This window comes from Erithacus rubecula (genome assembly GCF_903797595.1).
Source record: "Erithacus rubecula genome assembly, chromosome: 1".
NCBI lineage: Eukaryota > Metazoa > Chordata > Aves > Passeriformes > Muscicapidae > Erithacus > Erithacus rubecula.
Genome location: NC_136658.1, coordinates 81,983,262 through 82,005,684, shown reverse-complemented (window position 1 = coordinate 82,005,684; position 22,423 = coordinate 81,983,262). Strand labels below are relative to the sequence as shown.

The 22,423-nt window shown below is 36.4% G+C and overlaps 1 protein-coding gene across 1 annotated transcript in view; it reads right to left on the bottom strand.

The window, feature by feature from the left end:
* Nucleotides 1-22,423, bottom strand: part of TMEM131 (transmembrane protein 131) — a 91,323-nt gene that overhangs the window by 10,874 nt on the left and 58,026 nt on the right. The window contains exons 12-32 of the mRNA XM_079307887.1: nucleotides 21,962-22,070; nucleotides 20,066-20,174; nucleotides 19,196-19,349; nucleotides 18,924-19,094; nucleotides 18,530-18,640; nucleotides 18,309-18,443; nucleotides 17,777-17,881; nucleotides 16,430-16,516; nucleotides 14,376-14,528; nucleotides 14,150-14,225; nucleotides 13,930-14,047; nucleotides 12,352-12,490; nucleotides 12,152-12,261; nucleotides 11,719-11,785; nucleotides 10,651-10,802; nucleotides 9,239-9,381; nucleotides 7,932-8,118; nucleotides 6,695-6,880; nucleotides 4,564-4,722; nucleotides 3,382-3,977; nucleotides 330-505 (exon numbers count right to left, since the gene is read on the bottom strand). Of these exons, the coding sequence (XP_079164013.1) occupies nucleotides 330-505; nucleotides 3,382-3,977; nucleotides 4,564-4,722; nucleotides 6,695-6,880; nucleotides 7,932-8,118; nucleotides 9,239-9,381; nucleotides 10,651-10,802; nucleotides 11,719-11,785; nucleotides 12,152-12,261; nucleotides 12,352-12,490; nucleotides 13,930-14,047; nucleotides 14,150-14,225; nucleotides 14,376-14,528; nucleotides 16,430-16,516; nucleotides 17,777-17,881; nucleotides 18,309-18,443; nucleotides 18,530-18,640; nucleotides 18,924-19,094; nucleotides 19,196-19,349; nucleotides 20,066-20,174; nucleotides 21,962-22,070 (3,243 nt within the window). The remainder of the gene's footprint in view (nucleotides 1-329; nucleotides 506-3,381; nucleotides 3,978-4,563; nucleotides 4,723-6,694; nucleotides 6,881-7,931; nucleotides 8,119-9,238; nucleotides 9,382-10,650; nucleotides 10,803-11,718; nucleotides 11,786-12,151; nucleotides 12,262-12,351; nucleotides 12,491-13,929; nucleotides 14,048-14,149; nucleotides 14,226-14,375; nucleotides 14,529-16,429; nucleotides 16,517-17,776; nucleotides 17,882-18,308; nucleotides 18,444-18,529; nucleotides 18,641-18,923; nucleotides 19,095-19,195; nucleotides 19,350-20,065; nucleotides 20,175-21,961; nucleotides 22,071-22,423) is intronic.

The following is a 22,423-nucleotide window of genomic DNA, read 5'->3' as shown; positions in this document are numbered from 1 at the left end:
CTAGCATCCATATTATGGCATTTTATTCTGCAAATAGAACAGGCCAGGAGACAATTATGACAATGCTGCTGACAGGTGCTGGATAATTCAAGCCACAGTCACCTGGGCATTTTTAGTCCTGAGACTACTGGACTCAAGCATGTTCACACTCAGAGGTGCAGACTTGATACAGTGAAGGCAACAATTCGGAACGGTGCTTTTTAATTAATGTTCTGCCATTTTTAGGTATTATATAAAACCTGAGGATGGTGTGGGGGAGAGACTGTGTTCCTACTCCAACAGGCGACACATGGCTACACAAGGGCCTCCTTTTCTCAGCAGTGCTGTACCTCTTTGAGAAGTGGTTCTGTATCTGGGTTGGAGGTTTCTGTTGTGGTTGAAGAACTGTCATCATCTGCCAAGGAATCCTTCAGCTCATCCTCCTGCTGCTTTCCTTTCCCTCTTCTGTCCTTTTCTTCCCGCTTCTTCTGTGGCTTAACCTTGCGCTGAATTGTTTTCCCTTTTCCTAGAAAGATAAAGATGCTTCAGATTCTCAGCAGCAGTGCTCAGAGATGGGCTAGTTCCCTTCATTTTGGAGGCCACCTCATGTGATTAAGCCTCTGAAGTTGGTTGCCTGTTATGACACACCAACCACTTTTGCCTCTTTGCACCAAATATGAGCAAAAGAACTCCTCTGATCTCCACCACCACATTTATGCTCCTGAGCTGTCCCCGTTGCCTCTCTGTGGATGTGGGCACCTAACTGCCTTTTAATTCATCTCTGCTCTGTTCTTGGCAATCCTTTTAAACCATAGAATTCAATTTGACAGTTTAACCACATAACAGTAGATTTAAACATAAATTTCTGAGGATGGCAAAAGCTCTATCTTCCAAACAAATGAAGAACAGAAATGACCAGCAAGCTTGTCTGTTGAAAAAACCCCAACAAAACACAAAACAACTTGAAATAAGACTAGTGTGGATGAGAGAAATCATTAATAGTATTTGTCTAGCAAAGAGTTTAAAAACCCACATGACCAAAACCTGAAAATCTCACACCCAAGTATACTTTCTCCTCCTCATGTATTTTATTCCTTCAGAGTGGACTATTTGCTATACAGGAACTGTGCATGTGCTTGTGTGAAGTCTAAATGAGCTCACCATCACCTACTGCTGTGCTCTCACAGGATTTGAGCTTTTACAAGAGTCTTATGCCTTACTAGCTGTAGTATGTGCCTTTACTCATAGCATCCTTCTTAAAATGTTGCTCTTCAAAATAAGCATTCTCATTTATGAGCCACACAGTACCTGCATGCAGCCTCCTGGATGGATTTAATTGTTCACACAGGTAAAGACTCAAGTAACAGTATTTTGGCAAATACCAGATACATATCAGTGTCTTCAAGTTTTGTTTTTTAAGACCTAAGAGTCAACGTTTTCAGTATCTAGGACAACAAAACTATGGGAGATAAAAATATTCCTTTTAGCATGAATGCAAATAGATATGTAAATACAAGTAGATCTTACCAAGAACAGTTTTTCAAGGTTGACTTCCAGCATATTGAGGGCATTTTGGCTGGAACTCAGAAGGCCAAAATTTGCTTGAAATGTAGCCTACATTCAGGATTGCTAAACCGTTTAATGTTGGTAATTACAAAATCAATGTAAAATGTTAGGACATTAAAATGTAACTGCGGCTGTTTAACAAAAACCTAATGCAGCTTCCACTGCAGTCAGCTAGGACCCAGGTATAAGGAAGCTGAAACAGAAGACTTTTTGAGACAGCAATTCTGCACAGGTTTTATGATAGAGTTTTAGACCAGAAGCTACCTGCTTCTGCAAAAGTTTCTGATTGGCTCTAAATATTTACCTAAAGACAAATACCCGTGCATATGTAGATACAGATAGATTATGGAACTTTCCCTGTGGTTTTACATTTTAAAAAGGACAAATGGAAATGGGCACACTACATTACCTGGAGTGGAAATATGCTTTTGAAATCAAACTTGGTGGTCTCCACATACTGCATGTAGCTGCATCACAAAAAGCTCTCAAGTGCAAGAGCTGCTTCCTTCTTAGGGGGAGCTAGAAATGGAAGATGTGCTCCAAAGTGCTTTCAGGCATTCAGTACATGGACTGGATCAGTCTACTGCACACCCATGTATGCTCATATGTAACCCATATGTGGCATCCTCACTACCAGGCACTTTGCTTTCCAGAGCTCCATCACTGTACTGTTTGCAATTATGGACACCATCCATGAAACCTCCCTACCATTACATCACCTTCTGGACTCCTATTTAGCCTTTATAGAGTGAATACCTAACAAACTGATGGCAGTTCTCTTAATTCTTCCAACTGTGAAGACCAAAAACCAAACAGCCCACAAACAGAGTAATATACTCCAGCAAGACACCAAAACCTCTCATCGCTTCAGAGGCATCACTCTGAAAGTCCAAACACATCCTAACATCCACTCTGAACTAATTAAGAACTTCCTACTCATTACTACCTAACAGAGTGAAGCCTTCGTCTTTGGTGAAACACAGTCTTACAGATGGTGCAGTGTTCATACACCTTTCCATGACTAATTTTCTGAACTTTATCTCTAACAAGCCACACAGTATCAGTGCCATTTCTGTACAAAGGTTAGTAGCAAAATGTGAAAAATTGTTTAGAAAGAACACTAAATAATCATATAACTCTGGGATGCAATTGAAATTGCTAATACAAAAATCATAATTAGAAATCCTACTTAAATAAGTGTTCATAAGAAGGCAATAATTGACATTTCAGAAGTCTAAATGTATCTAATGTATGAAATTAAATTCATTATTTTAAGCACTACACAACTGGAAAGATGGATAAACAAGTCCAAATCAACTGTAGCCTCATCCAAAAATGAATGCAATGTATAGACACAGGTGCCTTATATTAAATTGCTGACCATCTGACATTAAGGATTTTCTACACGCAAGTCTGGGCATGAAGAATTCCATTCCCAAACAATACCACAGGGGCTATTTACCCATCTCTCTCTCTTCCCCTCCTCCCTTTCTCCCTGCCTCACTTTTCACAGTACACTAAGACAACTTTCTTTTCCCTTTGTCAGCCCTGAGCCCCAAAGCCAAATGCTGGAGGTGGGAGGGATGGATGCCAATCCAAAGGCAAAGGAGTAGCAACAAAAAGGATTTTTCTTTTTCAGAGAATCAGGTGTCTAGATATTCACACCTGCTTTCATTCTTCCTGCAGAAACATGCCACCGTTTTTGCAGGAAGAATGACAAGCTAGCACTGCACAGTGAAGTTCACAGTGAAGGTAACACAAGTGTTCAAGACAGGCACACAGCACAGGCAGGGAACCACAGAGAAGCACTCTCTTTCCACAACAGAATTGTATTACCTTTGTTTTTTGCTAGTGGAGATGGGGGCTGTTCTGTAAACACATCAGGGGAAGGGGATTCCGGGTGGTCAAAGTCTTTTTCCATAGTTTCTATGAGGCCAGTGAGATCTGAATCCTCCGAGCTGTGCCTTCTGCTGCTGGCACATTCACTGTGAGGCGGGCTGAGAAGCGGGAGCTGTGGCAAAGCACTTTCAGTCTGTTGCTCTTGCTGCTGGGGCCCAGATGCTGGGGGTGGCTGGAGGGGCTGCTCTGCCAAAGCTGGTGCCTGCTGCTGCATCAGCTGCTGGTTCTGCCTCGTCCCCTTGGCTCTTTTGCCTGTGGCATGAGTCTGAGCTGTGGCACCTGAATCCAAGGTAAAGGGGCCCGTTCTGTTTACTGACGGCATGGAAGCTGCTTGTGCTGAAGTCCTGTTAGGTATACTTGAATTGGTTTTGGATTTGATGTTTTCAACATCAGGTGCATTTCTATTGCTGTGAAGGTGTGCTGTTGCATTGCATTGCTTATGATTCCCTGCACCGGATCGTGAAGATGAACTGCCTGCTCCATAAATTCCTCTGGACGAACTATGATTAGAATCCGATCCAAGTGTATTCAAGCTGGAAGAGTAACACATGTTTAAACATACTCTAAAATGTTTCCATTCTTCACCATGAAAAGAGACTTAGTATATCGAAAAGAAGCCTTGAACTATATTATCCTTGGCATACAAAATGCTGAAAATGCCTGAAACTGGTATGGCAAGTCAGTAGCCTTTACTATTTCCTGTTCACCCACCTGCTGTTTGTAAGAACAAAAACTCAGTAAAATGACTGTTGATATATATGACGGAGGGATCACTGAAAGATGATCTTTACTTAAGACACCTAAGGTAGGAGCTTCTGGTCTGCAAATTGTTTTCTTGCAGTCTATGTATTTCATTTTTAAGAACATTAACAGGAAACTTGGCAGGGCTTGGTTCTCGATGGATTTTTTTTTTCTTTCATTTTTTTTTCCCCAAAAGAAAAATATTCCTTACAATCACAAAATTAATCTTTTCATCCAAATCATCTTTTTACAAGCAACTATGGGGATACCTTTATAGATCCACCTGTTCTACAGAGCAGTATTGCTTTCTTAGTAGCCTGATAACTAAAGAAGAAATAAATGGAAAAACTACCACAAATAGCCCAAACATTTACTTACTTTCCATCAGATGAAATTCCAACTATTCTCCTGAGATCAAGTGGCCTTCCCATATCAAAGGGAGGGTTTGAGGCCTCAAAGGACAAGCGTCTTCTAAATGGCTCCCAAATTCCTTGAGCTTCTAGATAGGCTGTTCCAATTACCAAGAGAAAGAGTACACTGCAGAGAAGAAAGGTAGTCATCTAAGGATTTATTTCTTAGTTTTGAGCATTTAAAAACTACTGACTCTAATCACACAGGACAAAAAGTTTGTATCCTGTACTGAAAATACTTAAAATTGCATCCAAACCAGTTTTGTCTGATAGAAACATAACATACACAAGACTGGCATGATATGCAAATCACCAGCACTAAGAATGGGAGCTAGATGCAAGCATGACATGCAGTTCCTGAGTGTATTAATCCAAAAGAAAAAAAGTTGGAGTTCAAAACTTGGAGCCACAAGCATGTAACTACTCAAAGCAACAGTGATTTAGGGAAGACAAAACTAAATACCACCTTATCAAATTAAAAAATATGGGCTACACAAACACCTAGTGTTCATTCCTAGAAGTTAAGGATAGCTTTGCAGTGATATGGAAGAGTTATTTTAGTTGCAACTAGTGAACACATACATAATGGCATCCTAAAAGTTAGAGGCAGTTTATGCACAGGAATCTTGGAATATTATAAAATATATTAGGAATCTTCTTTAGTTTGCTATTAAAGAAGCACTTGTGTATTTTTAGAAAAAGACACAGTAAGGGAAAGGGATTAGTATTTTCTATTCTTTGTAAACTCTAATTAACAAATATACCACATATAAAATTATCCAAGCAAACTACACTTATAAGCTGACAAACATTACTTACTCTGTCAAATAATTAAAACCAAATTCAGCCTATACATTTCTAGCACATAAATAGAAGAAAACCACATAAGTACTCACTCAGCACTTAAAGTAATGCAGTGTTAGTGACGACACAAAATTTCCTAAGAAACAGAAATTTTCCTCTTACTTTGGAAAACGCAGTTTCCTCACTAAACACTGCATTACTTAGCAAAGTGCTGAAGAGTCAAAAAGGAAAATGAAGTGGGCTGTAATTTTATCTTCTCTATTTCTTTTGTTAATCCCTACAAGGAAAGACAGTCTAAGTGAACATTTGCAAAATGGAAGAGCCAGTAACTTACCATGGAGAAAAAGAAGGGAATATGGCATGTATGTGAAAATGGTTTGGATTTGCAGTACACAGAAAAACCCCTTTTTTAGAGGCATCTACAGCACCAACACATTTCACACTAAGATATAAGCTTAACACTAAAAGCATCAAAGGAAAGAAAAGAAAAGCAGCATTTTTTGTTACTGATAAGTAAAACCTCATACTGATAAGTTTCCATGCTAGAGTTTTCTCTGCACAAAAGCAGTGGGGTAAAGTGTCTCCAAGAGGTGAGCAGGGACATAGAGTTTATAACTCTTGATTTCAAATAAAGATAGGTAGAGGTTAGACCATGAAAAGAGTGGCATTTTCAACTCATAATTCAACACAGAGTACAATTAATACATCTGTTTGCTGAGGAAAAACAGACATTAATATCTTACTACACAACCTGTAAGTGTGCACTGTTGCAAACAATGTTCTTCAGGTTCTCAGAAATCCCATTATTAGTATCACCAGTTGTCTGTCATATAACAAGTGACAGCAAAGTTAAATTCATCCAAGGCACCTGCTAAGCTCATTACAGTCACTGCCTTATATCTCTCTAAGGCACAATACTCCAGAAGGATGCTCACATTTCTACAGGAATTCACTGCCATCAGTGCTTTAATACCTAATATGTTTCAAGTTTGGCGTATTTATCAAAACCCCTACAGATTATCAAGGCTAAGAGGAGTATATATCTCACTTAAGCAAATAGGTTCAAGCAACAAGTGTATGATTTTGTCCTTGGTTTGAGCTGAAAGTCAGTACTCCTTTGCCTTAAACAGTTCATACTCAATCTATAAGAGTGTTTATCAATTGGATCTCCTTTTAGCCTATTTTATTTTACAACAATTACAACATATGCTGAATACCCACGTGCTTCCCTGTAACCCATATTCGAGCAGAGGCAACTCACTCCCATACAGCAGTAAGAACAAACAACACACAACCTCATTATTCCTGAGATGATTATGTACAGTGCCAGCTCCCAGTTGGGCCTGGGCAGTGCTTCTGCACACGTTGCCAACATGTGATATGGAAGCGATGCATTCAAGATAAATACAAATTCAGAGCCTCCTGCAGTGATGAATTTTAATTCACGTATAACTCTGGAAGCAGTGAAATCTGGTGTAAACCTGGAAACAACATAAAGCACATTAGAACTTTTCATATGAACAGCACAAAGGTTTGAGGCAATTTTTATGTCACAAATTAAAAAAAACCCCTGTAATTCAACTCCATCAATTACCTCACAGCCTAAAAATACTTGTATATCTTTCAAATACATCAAGATGTGTTTGACTATGTTCATTAACACCTACGCTTAACACTTCTGATTCTAGATTACTCTGGAGGTCCCATATGAAGTAATAAGGTTTTAACCTGAAAATAAGGTTTTACCACACCTGTTAATAAAAGCTATGAATGCAATAAAAATATAACAACAGGTCTAAGTAATGGAGCCAACTACTGTGTGAGCTATAAATTTTTAAACACTTCACCTTTGAGTCACAAACTAACTTTTGAAAAACACCACCACTACTTCACAGTCTCATCACAAACTAAGATTGTACAGAAATACTAGTGAAATACTATTTCACTGCAGCAATATTTCATATATCCGCTTGCAGAACAGAAGCAACTTCTGAACTTTTTAGATATCATTTTCTGAATAGTTAAATTTACAACAAAGCACTGTTAAAAGTGCTTTGTTGTGGTTGGTACAGAGATTTTTTACAATAAAAAAATGGTAGAACTACACAACTGACAAAATATTCAAGACTAAAATACTGTGCATTACAATAAAAATCCTTGGACCAAAGGCTTTCTACATACTGCAATGCACCAAAACCATATATAGGTCTAGATCCCATGTGCATTCACAAGTTAAAGGAGAGAAATTTATATAACCCCATACAGTAACATTATTCTAATGCAGGAAGTTATACTCACTGAATTGTAATGGAATTAATACTATAGTCAGTCAAGAAAATGGTATAATAAAAAAAATCAAATCGTGTTTGCAAGAGAGAAAAATGTCATAGTTGTATAACACTGTACAAAACCACCATATACTCAAAACTTCAGTAAAAAGCTCTCAGAATTTAACCAACCAGAGTTTTCCTCTGAAACAAAATTAAAATTCCAAATGTAATGCTCCATTTAGATATAAGGAAAAACACTTACAATATGACAATGTCTTTAGAGGCATTGGCACTTAGTGCAAATTCCTGACAGTTAACTACTTTAAATCCATATCCTTCACATGTGTAGCCACTGATTTCCATCGTTTTCACATTAATCTGCAGCTGCCCTGTATTTTCCACTTTAAACGTTCTTCTCAGTGTGAAATTTGGTTCTTTGTATTTCATTTCTAGAAACAAACAGCAGTGGTTAGTGTTATGCTAAGCAGATATCCTTCACTACATTCTTATTTTACATTAGGAGAAAGTTCTGTCAGTATTACAACATAAGGGAGACTAGCAAGATCCATGGAAATTACCTTGTAGGAACATATCTCTGCAGCCATATTCCCATCACTGTCAAGGTAGGACACTTGTACAATTCCAGAACCCTCTAACTCCTCAGGGAAAAAATACAAACCCCCTAACATCTGACAGCACTGCTGCCCCACAAAGAAATCATCTAAGCTGCAAAGGTATTTGATGTACTGTCTATTGTTGTGGCATTCTGCAAAGAGCCTCAAAAGATAAGAATTAAAACAGTTTTTTTTTGTTTCTTTTTTTATGTGTCTTAAAAATAAAAACACATGGCTTAACTACATATACCTTATTAGCAAAAAATTCCCTAACCACAACAGGCAAAAGGCAATGACTAAGCTTTACTCCAAGTTTTCTTATTCACCCCTCACAAAAAGCAGAATAATCTCAGATAATAATTAACATAGCACTTAGAAATGTCTGAAAAACTGCAAAGTAGCAAAGCAGATTTTATTACCATATATAACTAAAACTCTTCTACCAGTTTCTTAGGTAATATAGGTACTCAGCTCTCCTCTCAGGGGCAAACCTGAGGCCACAAAGCAGAAAAGCTCTCTCTGATCTCAGAGTAGAATCTGGGTGGGATTTAATTTCATCAAGGAACACGCCTAACCTTTTTTCCCCAATGGCTACATGTTTAAAGGTTGTAAAGGTATGAAAACCAGAAGTACACAGGAAGTTACACCCATGATCCAATTTGTATTGAATTAAGGAACCAGAGATTTTGCTCATAAATATGACAAGATCTTTACCTCCTCTGTCTTGAATTTAAGTGGACAAAGAGCTTCTGTTTTCTTTCCTAGTTCTCACATTAAAACAAAAAACATAATATATTTTGTATTCTGTCTAAAAAAAATAGCATTTTTAATGTATTTACAAGAGTTGAATTTCTGGGTCACTAGAGGAGGGGAAAAATATTTCCACACATTTCAAGTTTTATGCATAAACTATGATTTCTTTTCTGTTCAGCATATTAGCTGAAGAAGTACTCACTTTCTGAACAGTCTTTTAATAATGCTTCTGTGATTTTAAAGCGTAAAGAACTTCCTGGACCAGGAGGTTTGCCTGCAACCTTCAAGCTTTCAGTTGTTCCTTGTCCTTGTACCATTACAGCATCTACTACAGTTAAATTATTTCTGTGGGGGAAAAAAAAAAAAGGTGAGGGGAAACATTCATAAAAGCTTCTCTATAGAATATGAGTCCATATCCCAGATCTGGAGAACAAATATATAATCTGTTCCAAAGCTAATTCCTCACATTATGGAGGTAAACAGCAGGGGTTTCAAATGTAGTGTTTGCAAGACAAAACTCCATGAAATCCTAACATAACATACAAATATAAACCCCAGCGAAATACCAGTTAAAATCTGTATCTCTTACTAAGGCATCACACCTGATTAAAAAGTGAACTCAACACTCTTTACTAGAAAGAATGAACTTGCATTGTAGCTTGGTCTTGCAAAGGGCATCTTTAACAGAGATCCTTCTTTCAAGACAGTGTAGGATGCATTTCAGAAATCAAGTCTCCATCCATTGCTGGGTGAGAGGCTGGACATGACCCAGCAATGTGCACTCGCAACCCAGAAAGCCAATCATACCCTGGGCTGCATCCAAAGCAGGTGCCCAGCAGGGTGAGGGAGGGGACTCTACCCTTCTACTCTGCCCTGTTGAGGCCCCACTAGGAGTGCTGCACCCAGCTCTGGGATGCCCAGCACAGGGAGGACATGGACCTGTTAGAGCAAGTCCAGACAAGAAACACCAAGGTGATCAGAGGTATGGAGCATCTCTGCTATGAGAAAAGGCTGAGAGAACTGGGATTACTCAGCCTAGAAAAGTTTCCTGGTGACCATACAGTAAAGGGAGCCCATAAGAAAAATAGGGCTAACGTTTTTAATAAGCCCTGTAGTGACAGGAAAAGGAAAGATGATTTAAAAAAAACAAAACAAGGTATATGCAGACTAGATATAAGGGGGCAAAAATCTACAATGAGGGTACTGAAACACTGGAAGAGATTGCCCAGAGAGGTGATAGATGTCCCTTCCCTGGAAACATTCAAGATCAGATTTAAGAGGGCTTTGAGAAACCTGAAGATGTCTCTGCTCATTGCAGGGGGGTTAGATTAATGACTTTTAAAGGCCATTTCCAAACCAAGCCCTTCTGTGATTCTGTGGTAAGTATAACAGTGGCTTATATATTTATATTACTGAATATGCACTGAATACAGTTAAAATACTCTAAGACATATCACAATTACATTTACATGAAATATTTCTGCAGACACATATGATTGTAGAATTATTCTTGTAAAAGCAATAGTTTTTTGACAGCTGATTGCAAGTATGATCTTATATACAAATAGAAAAACAGAGAAAAACTCACACTTATTTCAGAAATATCTCTCTTACCTGATAACAATCAATGATGAAACAGTTTTATTAAGAACTGGAGTGAACTTTACTTTGACAGACTTTCTCTCACCAGGTTTTAGTATTAGACTTAAAATGGAATGACGAGCCAGGCCCTTTGTAAGTCCCACAGTGGTCTGAAGTGGCTGGACCTTAAGAGGGTGGGGAAAACAATGCAACACTTTAAAAAATAGGACATCATTACATGTATTTGATAGGAATTGTATTATTTTAGCTAGAAAATTGCTCTTGTGCTAAAAAAGGATATCACTCAATTACATGTTCTGTTTTTTTAACCAGAAACTCTGCTTAGCACAATAATTTCCCTACTTACTAGTAAATTGCTTGTGTTAATGGATAAGCAGAACAACATAACAAAACAGAACTGAGCTAAACTTCACCCATGTAGATTAATAAGTGGAAATGGAAGAAAGATTCCTACATATATTTTTGAACACTAAATTAGTATCAAGCCATAATGGAATATTTTTCTCTTTAGAATTTTGCATTGTTAAGCAAACAAAATAGAAGAACTACTATAAAAAAGTGTATTTTGATAAATTTGCCATTTGTTTTGTCTTCAGACACTGAATAAGCATAAAATGGTAGTCTAAAACAAACTGCAAATGGAGGGGAAAAGTCAGATTAAAAAAAAGGAGTGTTTAGGATGTGGCATGCTCCATGTGAAAAAGCACACACTTAAAAGTAGCCCACAATACTCAAATCACTTAAAACAACCAACAGAGCAAGGAATAATCAATTATTTGCTACTTTTAGAAGTAGTAACCACTATGCTGAAGAAAATAATTCTGTCAGTAAGAGAATAAAAAATGCAGCTTTCCTGTAACTCCCACAGTTCTATTATAACGTAATTATATAGAAAAGATGACTTTATTAGTTGCATTTGAAGAAATATTTCTTTTTCTAATTTCGTGATATCCAACATATATTACATTTATATAACATTTTACACACTGATGCCTAAACTTGAAGATATGTATGACTGAGATCCTATTGACATTAAAATACCTGAATTTAAAATTATCAAGAATGTATTGAAACACTTACACAATTTCTGAAGACTTGGAACTCTAGAGTCCTCTGATTGAAATTAGTTGGTTTACTCAAATTAAACCTGAAATGAAATTGCAATTTTTTTCTTTCTCACAGATCAGGGAAGGTAATGACATTCTTGCATTTATGGATTTTAGCACAAATCAGGTATCTATGGTAGCCCAACATGCAGCTGAAAGCATCCTTTGATTTTACTTTTTCTTATTTCCCCCCATTGCACATCAAGTTAAGGGAGAAATGCAAACACATTTTAGATCAGTAAAAAATACAGATGTATGCTCAATGGTCTCAACTGGCCTAATAATTCAAATTCTAGAGGTAGCCAATACTAACTACCAACACAACTGCCATATCATGAATTCATTCCTTATAAAATGCATTTTTTCTATTGAGGATTCCACCCCAAGGATTCCACAATAGCACTTACCGTTCTAACAGCTTATCAACAAAAGTGGATGGGTTAGAATACAGAGCTACTGGAAGAAACTGAATATACACAGGAGCATCAGCTGGGTTTTCTAGAAAAATTTCTTCTTCCTATTCAGAAAGAATTTTTTGTAAGTTTACATTACTATTGATGCAATTAGAAACACCTGTTAAAATGATACTATCACTAAAATAACTTACTGATGAACTGTTTGTGTTGGTGAGAGGGAAGTTTAGATGCCGTGGTGAACTAAGGATGGAAGGCCAGGACATTTCTGCTGTAATTTTTAACCGAACATCCTTCTGAAGATCTGTGTCTACTTCAAATACAGCATTGAGTCTGGAGAAACAGTTATACAACTCGATTTTACATTTTGAGAATATAATTGAGATTCAGATCAGTAAGAAAAATAAACCAAAATGTATTTGATGATTTGCAAAGATACAAATAGTAGAAAGGAAAAACTCCAATATAGCATCCATAATCCAGAAAATGTATTTTGCCTGCATATGTACAGTAAATCAGTACATCTACACTCAATGCAATGGATACACAGACTCTGCACCTGTACATGTCCAATAAACCTAAAGCTAATCTGAACAATCTAATCTTGGTGCTAGCCACTGTTTCATCAGTCATCCAGACTAGGTTCCCCTTCTCCTGCAAGCTCTCCAGCATGAATTCAACCAAAACTAAAACTACTGAGTTTTCCAGTCAGCAAAACAGACTGAATACTAGGTTTCAAACCCAGAGAAATATTTTGGAGAGACTCCAAATCATAACCCCTCTGTTTTCAGAAGTTCTCTCCTTTCCCTGAATGATCCTTCAGACAAGTGGGTAATCTTAACTATCTTTAAAAGCATTAAATACTTTAAAATATGTTAAAAAATGGAAGTATTGTATATTCAAGCCAGAACAACTCCTTATTCAGAACTAATCTTTAGTAGCATTCTCCTTTACTGTTCTCTTACTGTAGGGGATAGAACATTCTTGAAAGTTACTGGTGTGGCTAAATAGAGGATTCTCTTTAGAACAAGTTTTCTCAGGAGTTAATATATCACCATTATAACACAGAAGCAATAAAGGGAGAATGCTTTTGGATTCTAGGATCTATTTAGCTGCATACAGACATTTTGTTTCTTCATATACCTTTTTTGTAAGGGTAATCTGCATGCTATCAACACAAAAGACACACACACTTGCTGTTTATGTTAACTCATGTCTCTTGGAGATTAAATCAACCTTATGTATGAGAAGGCAGATACTTAAAAGGTATGTAGCAGTCTACAGACTGTAACTTTTCTAAATATTAAGTAGCAACCATTAATCGTCTCAAGGTAAAATACAACAAAATTTTGTAATTCACTGAAATGCAAAAAACCCAGTATGATAATAACAGAAAACCTCATGAAATCTTAAAAGGAATATTGAGGATACTATTCTAAAACAGTTTAAGGAGGGATACAGAACAACCAGTATAATCTGTTTTTGGAAATTTTTGCAGAGTAGAGACTGCCTCGTTGTTACAATCTTTTCAAGAACTCCAGCAACTCAGTGAAGGGTAACTTCCAGTGTTTCCTTTAATTTGAGGAAATTATTACTGGTTTTTAACTTTTCAAATGCTCTCTCTAATGGTTTTGCAGAGAAGGCCAAGCAATTCCTTCTTGGCCTGCTCTCAAAGAACACAGCAATACTAAGAAGCTTTGTATTCTATAAGAGCACACATATCACAGAATTATTATCAAGGCCAGAGCAAACAACAGGAATAAAATACTTACCTATGGCTTGAGTTCTCTTTTATTTCTGTCCATTCTTTGAATAAATTCTCATGCAAATCCCAGTCAGAATCCCATGCATCTTCTTGCATTGCTATGCTGTGCTGAACTTTAGATTCCGCTGCAAAAAATGATGTGTTTTTATAAATCTTCAAGTAAAATCATTACTTAAGGAGAAAACTTATTTTAAATTATTTTCATTATGAAATTGAACTTTACTTACATTTAGATAGAAAAGGCAATCCTACATAACAATGATCTCCACACTGTAAACCAGCATCAAAATAAATATTTGCAATCTGCAAAACATGCAAGAACAAATCAATTAAACAGCACAGTTAATCTAACAACCAAAGAAAACAGAAGGAAGACTTCTGTTGAACACAAACTTAACATATGCTATATAAAAAGAGAACTTATAAACGTTTAGAAATAAGACATAAACAAACCTTTGATTTTTTTCCTGGCTCTAAATCTTCTTTATTGCTTCTTAGCCTCTTATAATAAAACCTTACATCTTCTGACAGGGACCGTATGTGCTGTATTTTCACTTTCTGAGAAAAGGAGTTCATAATGTTCAGGCTCTGGTGAACTACTTTTCCCTAAGGAAAATAAAAGGAAAAAAGTCTGGAGGATATGCATTTTTCTCTAGCACATGTATCTATTTATGCAGGCTGGCAAAGACCACAGCACTGCTGAAATGTTAAATTGAGATTTAAACTACACTATCTTAAAGAAATGCCATTTGCAACACTTCAACATAGTAAGTTTCTGTGAAGTTGTATTTTTAATTCCATCTGCTTCCAAACACAGTTCCCCTTTCGCTGAAAATTAAGAACACCTGAAGTATCTTGGAAGAGCTAGGACAACAGCTCTCTTTAATCAAATAATGATAAAAAAGGTATCAGAAGAGTAAAGGCAAGAGAAAACTTCGGTTTGCTGAGCCTCCTATTACTAAAGGGAAACAATCTTTTTGTAAAATATTCCTGCTAGCAATTAGAAATAGTAATCAGTTGCTATTAATCAGAAATAATCTGAAAGGAAAAGTAAAGGGAAGCTATGATTACAGAGGGCTTTTAAAACCCTCCTTTCTGCTTCCAAATGCAATTAAGACACCACACACCAAAACTACATTTAAGAAGAAAATTTAAGAGGAAGTTTTTTTCCCCCAGAGTTCTATACCCTGCCTCCTTTTCTGAGTCAAGCATTATTTTACCTTTTAAGCACAGAAAATGTAGCTTAATTGTCACGATCAAAATCCTTACAATGCTCAACCTCTACCCCTGGCTCAGCTGTAAATCAATGATTCTGTGGCCATGTTTTACACTTTACCTCAACACCCAACCCTGATGTGTATCAGAGGAAACAACAGAAACAAAAGCAGAAAAAAAAAGTGCAACTCAGGACTGGTGGGGAGACTTCAAATTTATGTGAAAAAAAAAAAAAGAATCAGAACGAGCAAATATAAATACCCAAGACTATCTTTTAGTAAACATGCTTTTTTCTTCTTCCCCTTAAATCAGTACTTAGGACTTAAAAAAAAAAAAAATCTCTATGCTTAAGTGGAGACATGGGAGAGGTCATTTACAGGGTCAAAATTTGACTGTAGCCTCAGGAAACAGTCACACACTGCAACAGTCTCAATAGTAGTAATTGCAGAGGCAAAGAAACGACAAGAATAAATCCTTAACAGTACAGTCCTGTTAAACTGAATTAGGAAGTATGTCTGGGCTTCATCTGTGAACTCCTATGAGTAATAAACTGTCATCAACCGGACAAGACTGAGGTTTGTTAAAAGTGTCTAGAACAAATAAATGGTATTTTACTATGACCTTTACATTGCATTTGGACATGAAACAATAGACAAGGGAAAAATGTTGTTCAGTAGTAATAAGAAAAACAGAACAGTGCCATTTAGCATAGAGGTGCTCAAATATGAGTTTTGATCAGGGAAGAGTTCAGAAGTGCCACTGTGAAGTAAAGATGACACTATGAATCATGAGTCATCACAGCTAAGATTTGCTTAAATCAAGACACTGACCTTTACAAGGCCTGTGTACATTGTCAGTGTATTGCTGACAACCTTCAACAGAATACCAGAAATCACACTTAGGTACAAATACACTAAAATTATAAACAGACAGACAGCTCTGGGAACCAGGCAGCTGCAGGAGAATTACATCCTAAGTATAAACTGACAAGCATGTGTTACTAAAATAGTAGCACCTAGTTATTCCTGGATGGTATAGCTGTCAAGTTTCTCTACCAAACACTGAAACAAAAAGAACTGATGCTATTTTAGGCTTATTTTCATAAGTAATAAAGGCATTACAGAACAACTAAATGCAAGAGTAGCATTAATTCAGTGAGCTGCTCATAACAGTTCAGTAGCACAATCTCTCCAGCAATTTGACATAGACTTCAGGACAGTAGTCTCCCTTGAAAAAGGCATATAAAGAAAAAACACAGCAAGTAAACATTTAATCTTCCCCAACTCTCTTACCGGAAAAGAAGGTGGAAGAAAAACATGCTTTGGAGAGCAGGTCAATGAGCCCACAGCAATCACAGCCTTCACTGGTATAGTTAAAATCTGGATAAAAAAAAGAACCAAGAAAATTTTAGAAAAAAATCCCTTACATTTCCAGCCTTTAAATACCTCTCCCACTTTTAAATTGCATAGAATAACAAAACCCTGAAATTCTACAATTACTGTTGTCTAGGATTACATAAACATTTAAAACATGGAGACATGATTTACGATTTCTACCCATCATCATATTCTGAACAGTCACTCCATACTGCCAGGAAGCACTCCTTTACTCAGCCACCCCCAGTTCTCTTCTATATGGAACAGAAAAGCCTACTGAAAACATAAGTTCCCCAATGGAGTATGATATAGGTCTCATTTGAATAGGGTTTACTTTGTTAGAAGACTTCTTGAAACACTGTATTATTGTAATACCTTGAGACACACATAGGAAAAGTAGTGTGGAAGAGATGGCAATGCGATTCAAGTACCAATATAAGCAGAATAATTTGTAACAAGCAAGAAAATAAAATGCTTCAGAATCTGTAACCGAAGGGTCACATAAATATGTGGATATACTAAAAAAAGCTTTAAATCTCCAATAACTGACAGAAATTGAGACTTTCCCATTTTCTGTAGCACCATCTGAACCCCACAATTAGTGATACAATTTCCTGATTTCAAGCACAGTCACATTTGGGGTATTTTTCCATGTATCTCACAAAGACAATAAATACAGATTGCATTATTCATTAGAGTGCCTTCCACAAAAACACGGCAAATGAATTTGAAGCAATCAGTTGTTCCTGCCATAATTATCAGTGCAAGGATTCTGTTTCATTAACTGCCAGCAAACTGTGGCAAACTGCAGTATGGTTTAGTGGGCATGGTGGTATCCAGGCTTTTCAAAACCTAATGATTCTATGACTCTCCAAAACACCTTTAACACTGCGTTTTAACAAAAAAATGCTGATATTACAGCTCAGTTTCAGCCACTGATAATGTATGGAGAAGCACATTGTCAGTGCATGATATACTCCAAGATCCACACATTGATGCTTTGAGGATGTGTCATGTCACTGAAGAAACCAAACTGCAAAGCATTAGGTCAGATTTAAATGGTTAGTTCTGAAAACCAGATGGAAATCATAATATAAGGATAAGTAGCATGTATGATGCAGGCTTAACTTACAAAGAAAACCTGACCTCTGGAGTTCCCTTCCAATCTCAACTTCTCCCTCATGCTACAGTCTATCCACTAATACAACACAAAGACTAAACAGATCTTTTGGGCAACACCCATTTATTATTCAACAAATATACCTCATAATCTGTCGTGATTTGTACAGCTCCATCATGAATTCCTTCAAGTTCCTTCGCTATTAGATTTACTCTGAACACTGCATAATAGCCTGATGCAAGGATCACCTGTAAATGGTAGAAAAAGTCACCAATATATTCCTCTAAACGAAAAGAAATTTCATTAAAACCAGACTCAAAATCCATTTAAAACTACTGTCAGTGATAAACAAAAAGTTTGCATACAGGACTAACACAAAAATTATCTATTTCTTGTGGTGATAAATTTCCACTCATCCCAGATTAATGATAAGCACCATCTGAGGTTATCAAGACTGGTTAGATTTGGAAAAGGTGAACTTCAGAAACAGCAATTTGAATACAAAGTTTCTCCTTAAAATAAATTTAGGATGCCTACATGCTTTATCATACTCAAGTTCAGACAAAAATTAAGAATTCTTATCTCTCCTCTGCTAAAATGAAAGAAGTTGCAGAGGTTTGTCTCTTCTCCCCTCCTGTATCTAAATGTAAGCAATGGATCCAAAGGTTTACATACCGAAGACTGATCAGATGCAGTAGCATTTTGTAGTTCATGGTGGTTTGCAATTATTGTTGTTCTGTTTCCCTTTTCAGTTGTTAGAAGTTCTACAGCCAAACCATCCCCTATAATATGCCAACTTTTTATAGCCAGCTTAAAAAGAACGAAAGGTACTGTTTTCAGTGACAATGCTGTTACAATTTTTTAAAAAGATAAATTAAAAATAAATGCATCCTCACCTCAATTGGATTGCTGTTGATGACTGCGAATAAAATGCTGGTAGCTTCTGTTGCACTCAATATGCCAAAATCTATAAATCGCTCCTCCGTTTTTGGAGACAGTACAAAGTACTAGAAAGATGGATAAAAGTACTTTAGCATAAGTAAAATATAAAGTGTGCTCAAACTATAAGCTCATTAAAAAAATGCATTAATAACTTCAATATAACACTACCATGACAATCTCAGAATTCTACATTAATAAATTTAATATGTAAAACTAAAGATTTAAAGGGAACAAAAAAGAATTTTTCAGCAGACACCAAAGTAGAGTAAAGAATTAAAGAGTCCTATGGAGTCTGCCTCTAATTAGACAGAAGTTGCCAAAAATAATAAAAAAAAGGAAAATACTTACATCTAGAAATCCTGTGTATGCTCGGACAGGTAGGTGAAATTTCGAAGCATTGGTGATAAGTAGGATATTGTTATCTACATGAGCAGATGATGTGGAAGGCATAAAATTAAGTGTAAAAATGTATCTGGATTCATTGGGTGGAATTAAAACTGGTTTACTGAAGTTCTGGACCTAGATCAGTGAACAATGAAGACCAAGGTTACAATTGAAGAAAATGCATCACATTTAAGCATTTACTAATAGGTAAAAGCACTTACTGAAAAGGGACTTACTTTAAACATTGGTTTTGCTTCTTCTGGTAACACAACATCATGTATAAGGACTGCAAAACTGAATGTGTTTGTTAGATAGATCAGCCTTTCCACAGAATCAGCAGCACTGTCACGGATGTGAAAGAGTGTGGCAGCATGATCAAATCCTAAATAACTATTAAAAGAAAACAGTGTAAAGAAAATAATGATTTTCCTCAGAGTGTTTTCCTCACACAAAGTCTAGAATTCATTATTTCAAACAGCAAAATATGTCCATACCTCACTGCATGCTGAACCTATATTATCAGCACTGCAGGGACGTTAATAACAAAGTAATTCAAATAAGATAAGAAAATATGTAAATCAGAATAATAGGAGGACTAAAAGGAAGTGTTGAAGTATCAAGATAATTTGCAAATGATGTGTATGTTTTATTAGCCAAATCATGTGTCTGCAGCACAAAAATTCTGATAGGTAAAATTCAGAAGTTTAGTTTGCTTGCCTTTAAAATACTCTGCCAGTTCTGTTGATAAAACAGCACCTAATTCATAAGGTTTTTAAAGTCAACTTTGTAGATAAGTAACAAAAACCACGAAAACACTGAGACTTCTTCCAAAATTTTGCTTAAAACCAAGTGTTTTCTCTACCCATACTTTATATAGCAATAAACAGCAAATACAAAAGCAGAAATTATTCCAATACTGCATTTCTAAAATGCCTCATATGCAGTCTGCTCTGAGAAACAACTCACTAAGGTAAATTTTAACTCAAGCCTTGAAAACAACTTATGAATGGCTAAGACTACCTCATCCATTTGTTTAAAAACAGGAACATTCCCTTCTAATTTGGAGCATTTAGTCTTTGAACAATGTTCAGTTACTGGAAGCTTACCCATCCAACACTTCTGCTTGATATGGTATTTCAAGTTTGGAATAGCTCTTCTCTTTTGCTTTAACAGTTATTTTCCCAGAAGACTGTGATGCTCTTTTTGCTTTTGATGCTGTACACACAAGAATATAAGAAGCGTGTTAAAGCTGACAAAAATTGATCCATTAAGTTAGACTAGAATGAGTGGAAGGATAAAACCACAGACATTAATTACCATGGAAGGAAAAAAAAGTGGAGCTTAAGGAAATTTCAATAAGCAAACCAACGTGGTATAAAGTCTATGAAGCAAGAGGTCCCAATTCTGAATTCTTCCCATTTAACGCATTAGATGACATGCCTGATTTAGTAAGTTTTCTACAATAGGGAAGCCTGATTGTTGCTGTCATAGAAAAAACTTAAATATGTTCAGAGAATAATTTGCATCCCAGATGAATTGAACTCTCCACTAAGAATATGGAATAAAAACCCTTCCCTAACAGAACAGAAGCCTGAGCTGGGCCCCTTACTTAGAACGATCAGTAGAGAGAGGAACTTTGGGCCAGAAATGTAACAACTTCTTAACAATGAAGAAATGAAAGACAAGCTAAATGTTGCAAAAAGAGAAGTAGAATCCATATAAAAATGCAAAACAAGCAATGTTAACCTGGAAGCAACAGTGTGGGAAAAAAAAAAAAAAAAAAAAAAAAGAGGTATTTAAATACTAATTAAGAGAAGCCACTAAGCTCCTAAAGCCCCTGCATTTAATAAGGACAGCTGAAATTGGAAATATTTAGGGCTGGCTGCTTCACTGACAAGAATTCATCAAGTCAATTCCTTAAACACATTAAGCAGCTTAACTGGGTATTTTTCCAAGGAACCACCATTCCTTCTAAGATGTACCATATGTTAGCCAGTAGGTCCTCATATAACAATTCCCCCTAGCTTCAAAATCTGAATGTATTATCACCTCAGGTTGACAGAATTCATCTCTTTCAGAATTTGTAAGCTGAAACATACTTCACTTGTTTTAGAAACCATGAGCTATTAAATTTTTCAAGTGCTGAGCCATAAATGATACTAAAAACCAATCCTCTCCTCTTTACCCATGCAACTTTTAAAATTATGTCTACCACAACTACTGCATGTATAAGATTCAATTTTTAAGCAATCCAGGCAGAAAGACTTACAGCACCAACTAATATCTTAAAGCAGTAATATCTGAGTAGACACCACCATTCTAATGGTTGATTAAAATCTCTATAAAAACAGAGGTGCCTTTTTACAAAATGTCAGCATAGTATTTGAAGTCGCCCTATGTAGGAGAAAAACCATAGAATACCAGGTTGGAAGGAGACCTCAAGGACCACTCAGTCCAACCTTCCCTGGCAGAAGTACAGTTTAAACAAGATATCTCATCACCCTGGCCAGATTGATCTCAAGTGTCCAGCACTGCAGAATCCACCCCTTCTTGGGGAGATTATTTCAATGGCTGATTGCTTTCACTATGAAAAATTTTCTTCTTGTGTCTAACTGAAATTACCCCAGGAACAACTTGTATGTGTTACCTCATCTATTATTTAGGATTTCTCAAAAGCAAATGTCTGTTTAAAATAAAAATACATTTGAACTATTGGTGCCTTAACATAAAAATACAGCTGTGGTTATTAGAAAATTTAAGAATACCTTCTCTTCTCATTTGTATTTATCAGTCTAAGATACTTGTTGATCATGAACAAAGACAATCCTTCCAGAAATAACTGAAGTTCAGAAGAACTGTAAGCCTTTTCCAGGTAGGAAAATCCCATTTTCTTCTCAAAATTATAAACAGTGTTTTGTTAAGCGAGTGAAAATAATCAATGAAACTCCAGTAAGTTCTCAGAGGCACTTGACAAGTTCTAAGAAGAGAGGAGCAGTACTTACCATCAAAGCTAATGCTTGCAACTTTGGTATATTTACTTTCAGAGGCCTTTAACGTAACGGGCTTGAAATGTACTGTTATAGCTTCATTCTGTGGTGTAGGTCTAACACTCTGCAAACAATCAAAATATAAAGCATCTGTAAATTTATCATTGCTAACATGCTGTACTGCAAGTAGTTTTGGCCAAGCTCTTACAGGTCTGTCTTTCCTATAACAAAGCAGCATTACAAGTGGTTTTGGAATTTTTTCAGGTCCTACAGGTTACTCAGCCAATATACAGGAAAGTGGGTAACAGTGAGTTCTCCTTGGGGATGCTGAATTAAGTGGTAGTATTGCCAGAAATATATTAATAAAATAGAAAACAAACCTTATTTAATTTAAGATTTAACTTTTATTCTTAAGGCTGCAGGGCTACAACAGCTAGGCTATTTGTTTCTGATGCACTCACTAACAAAGCTGTTAAC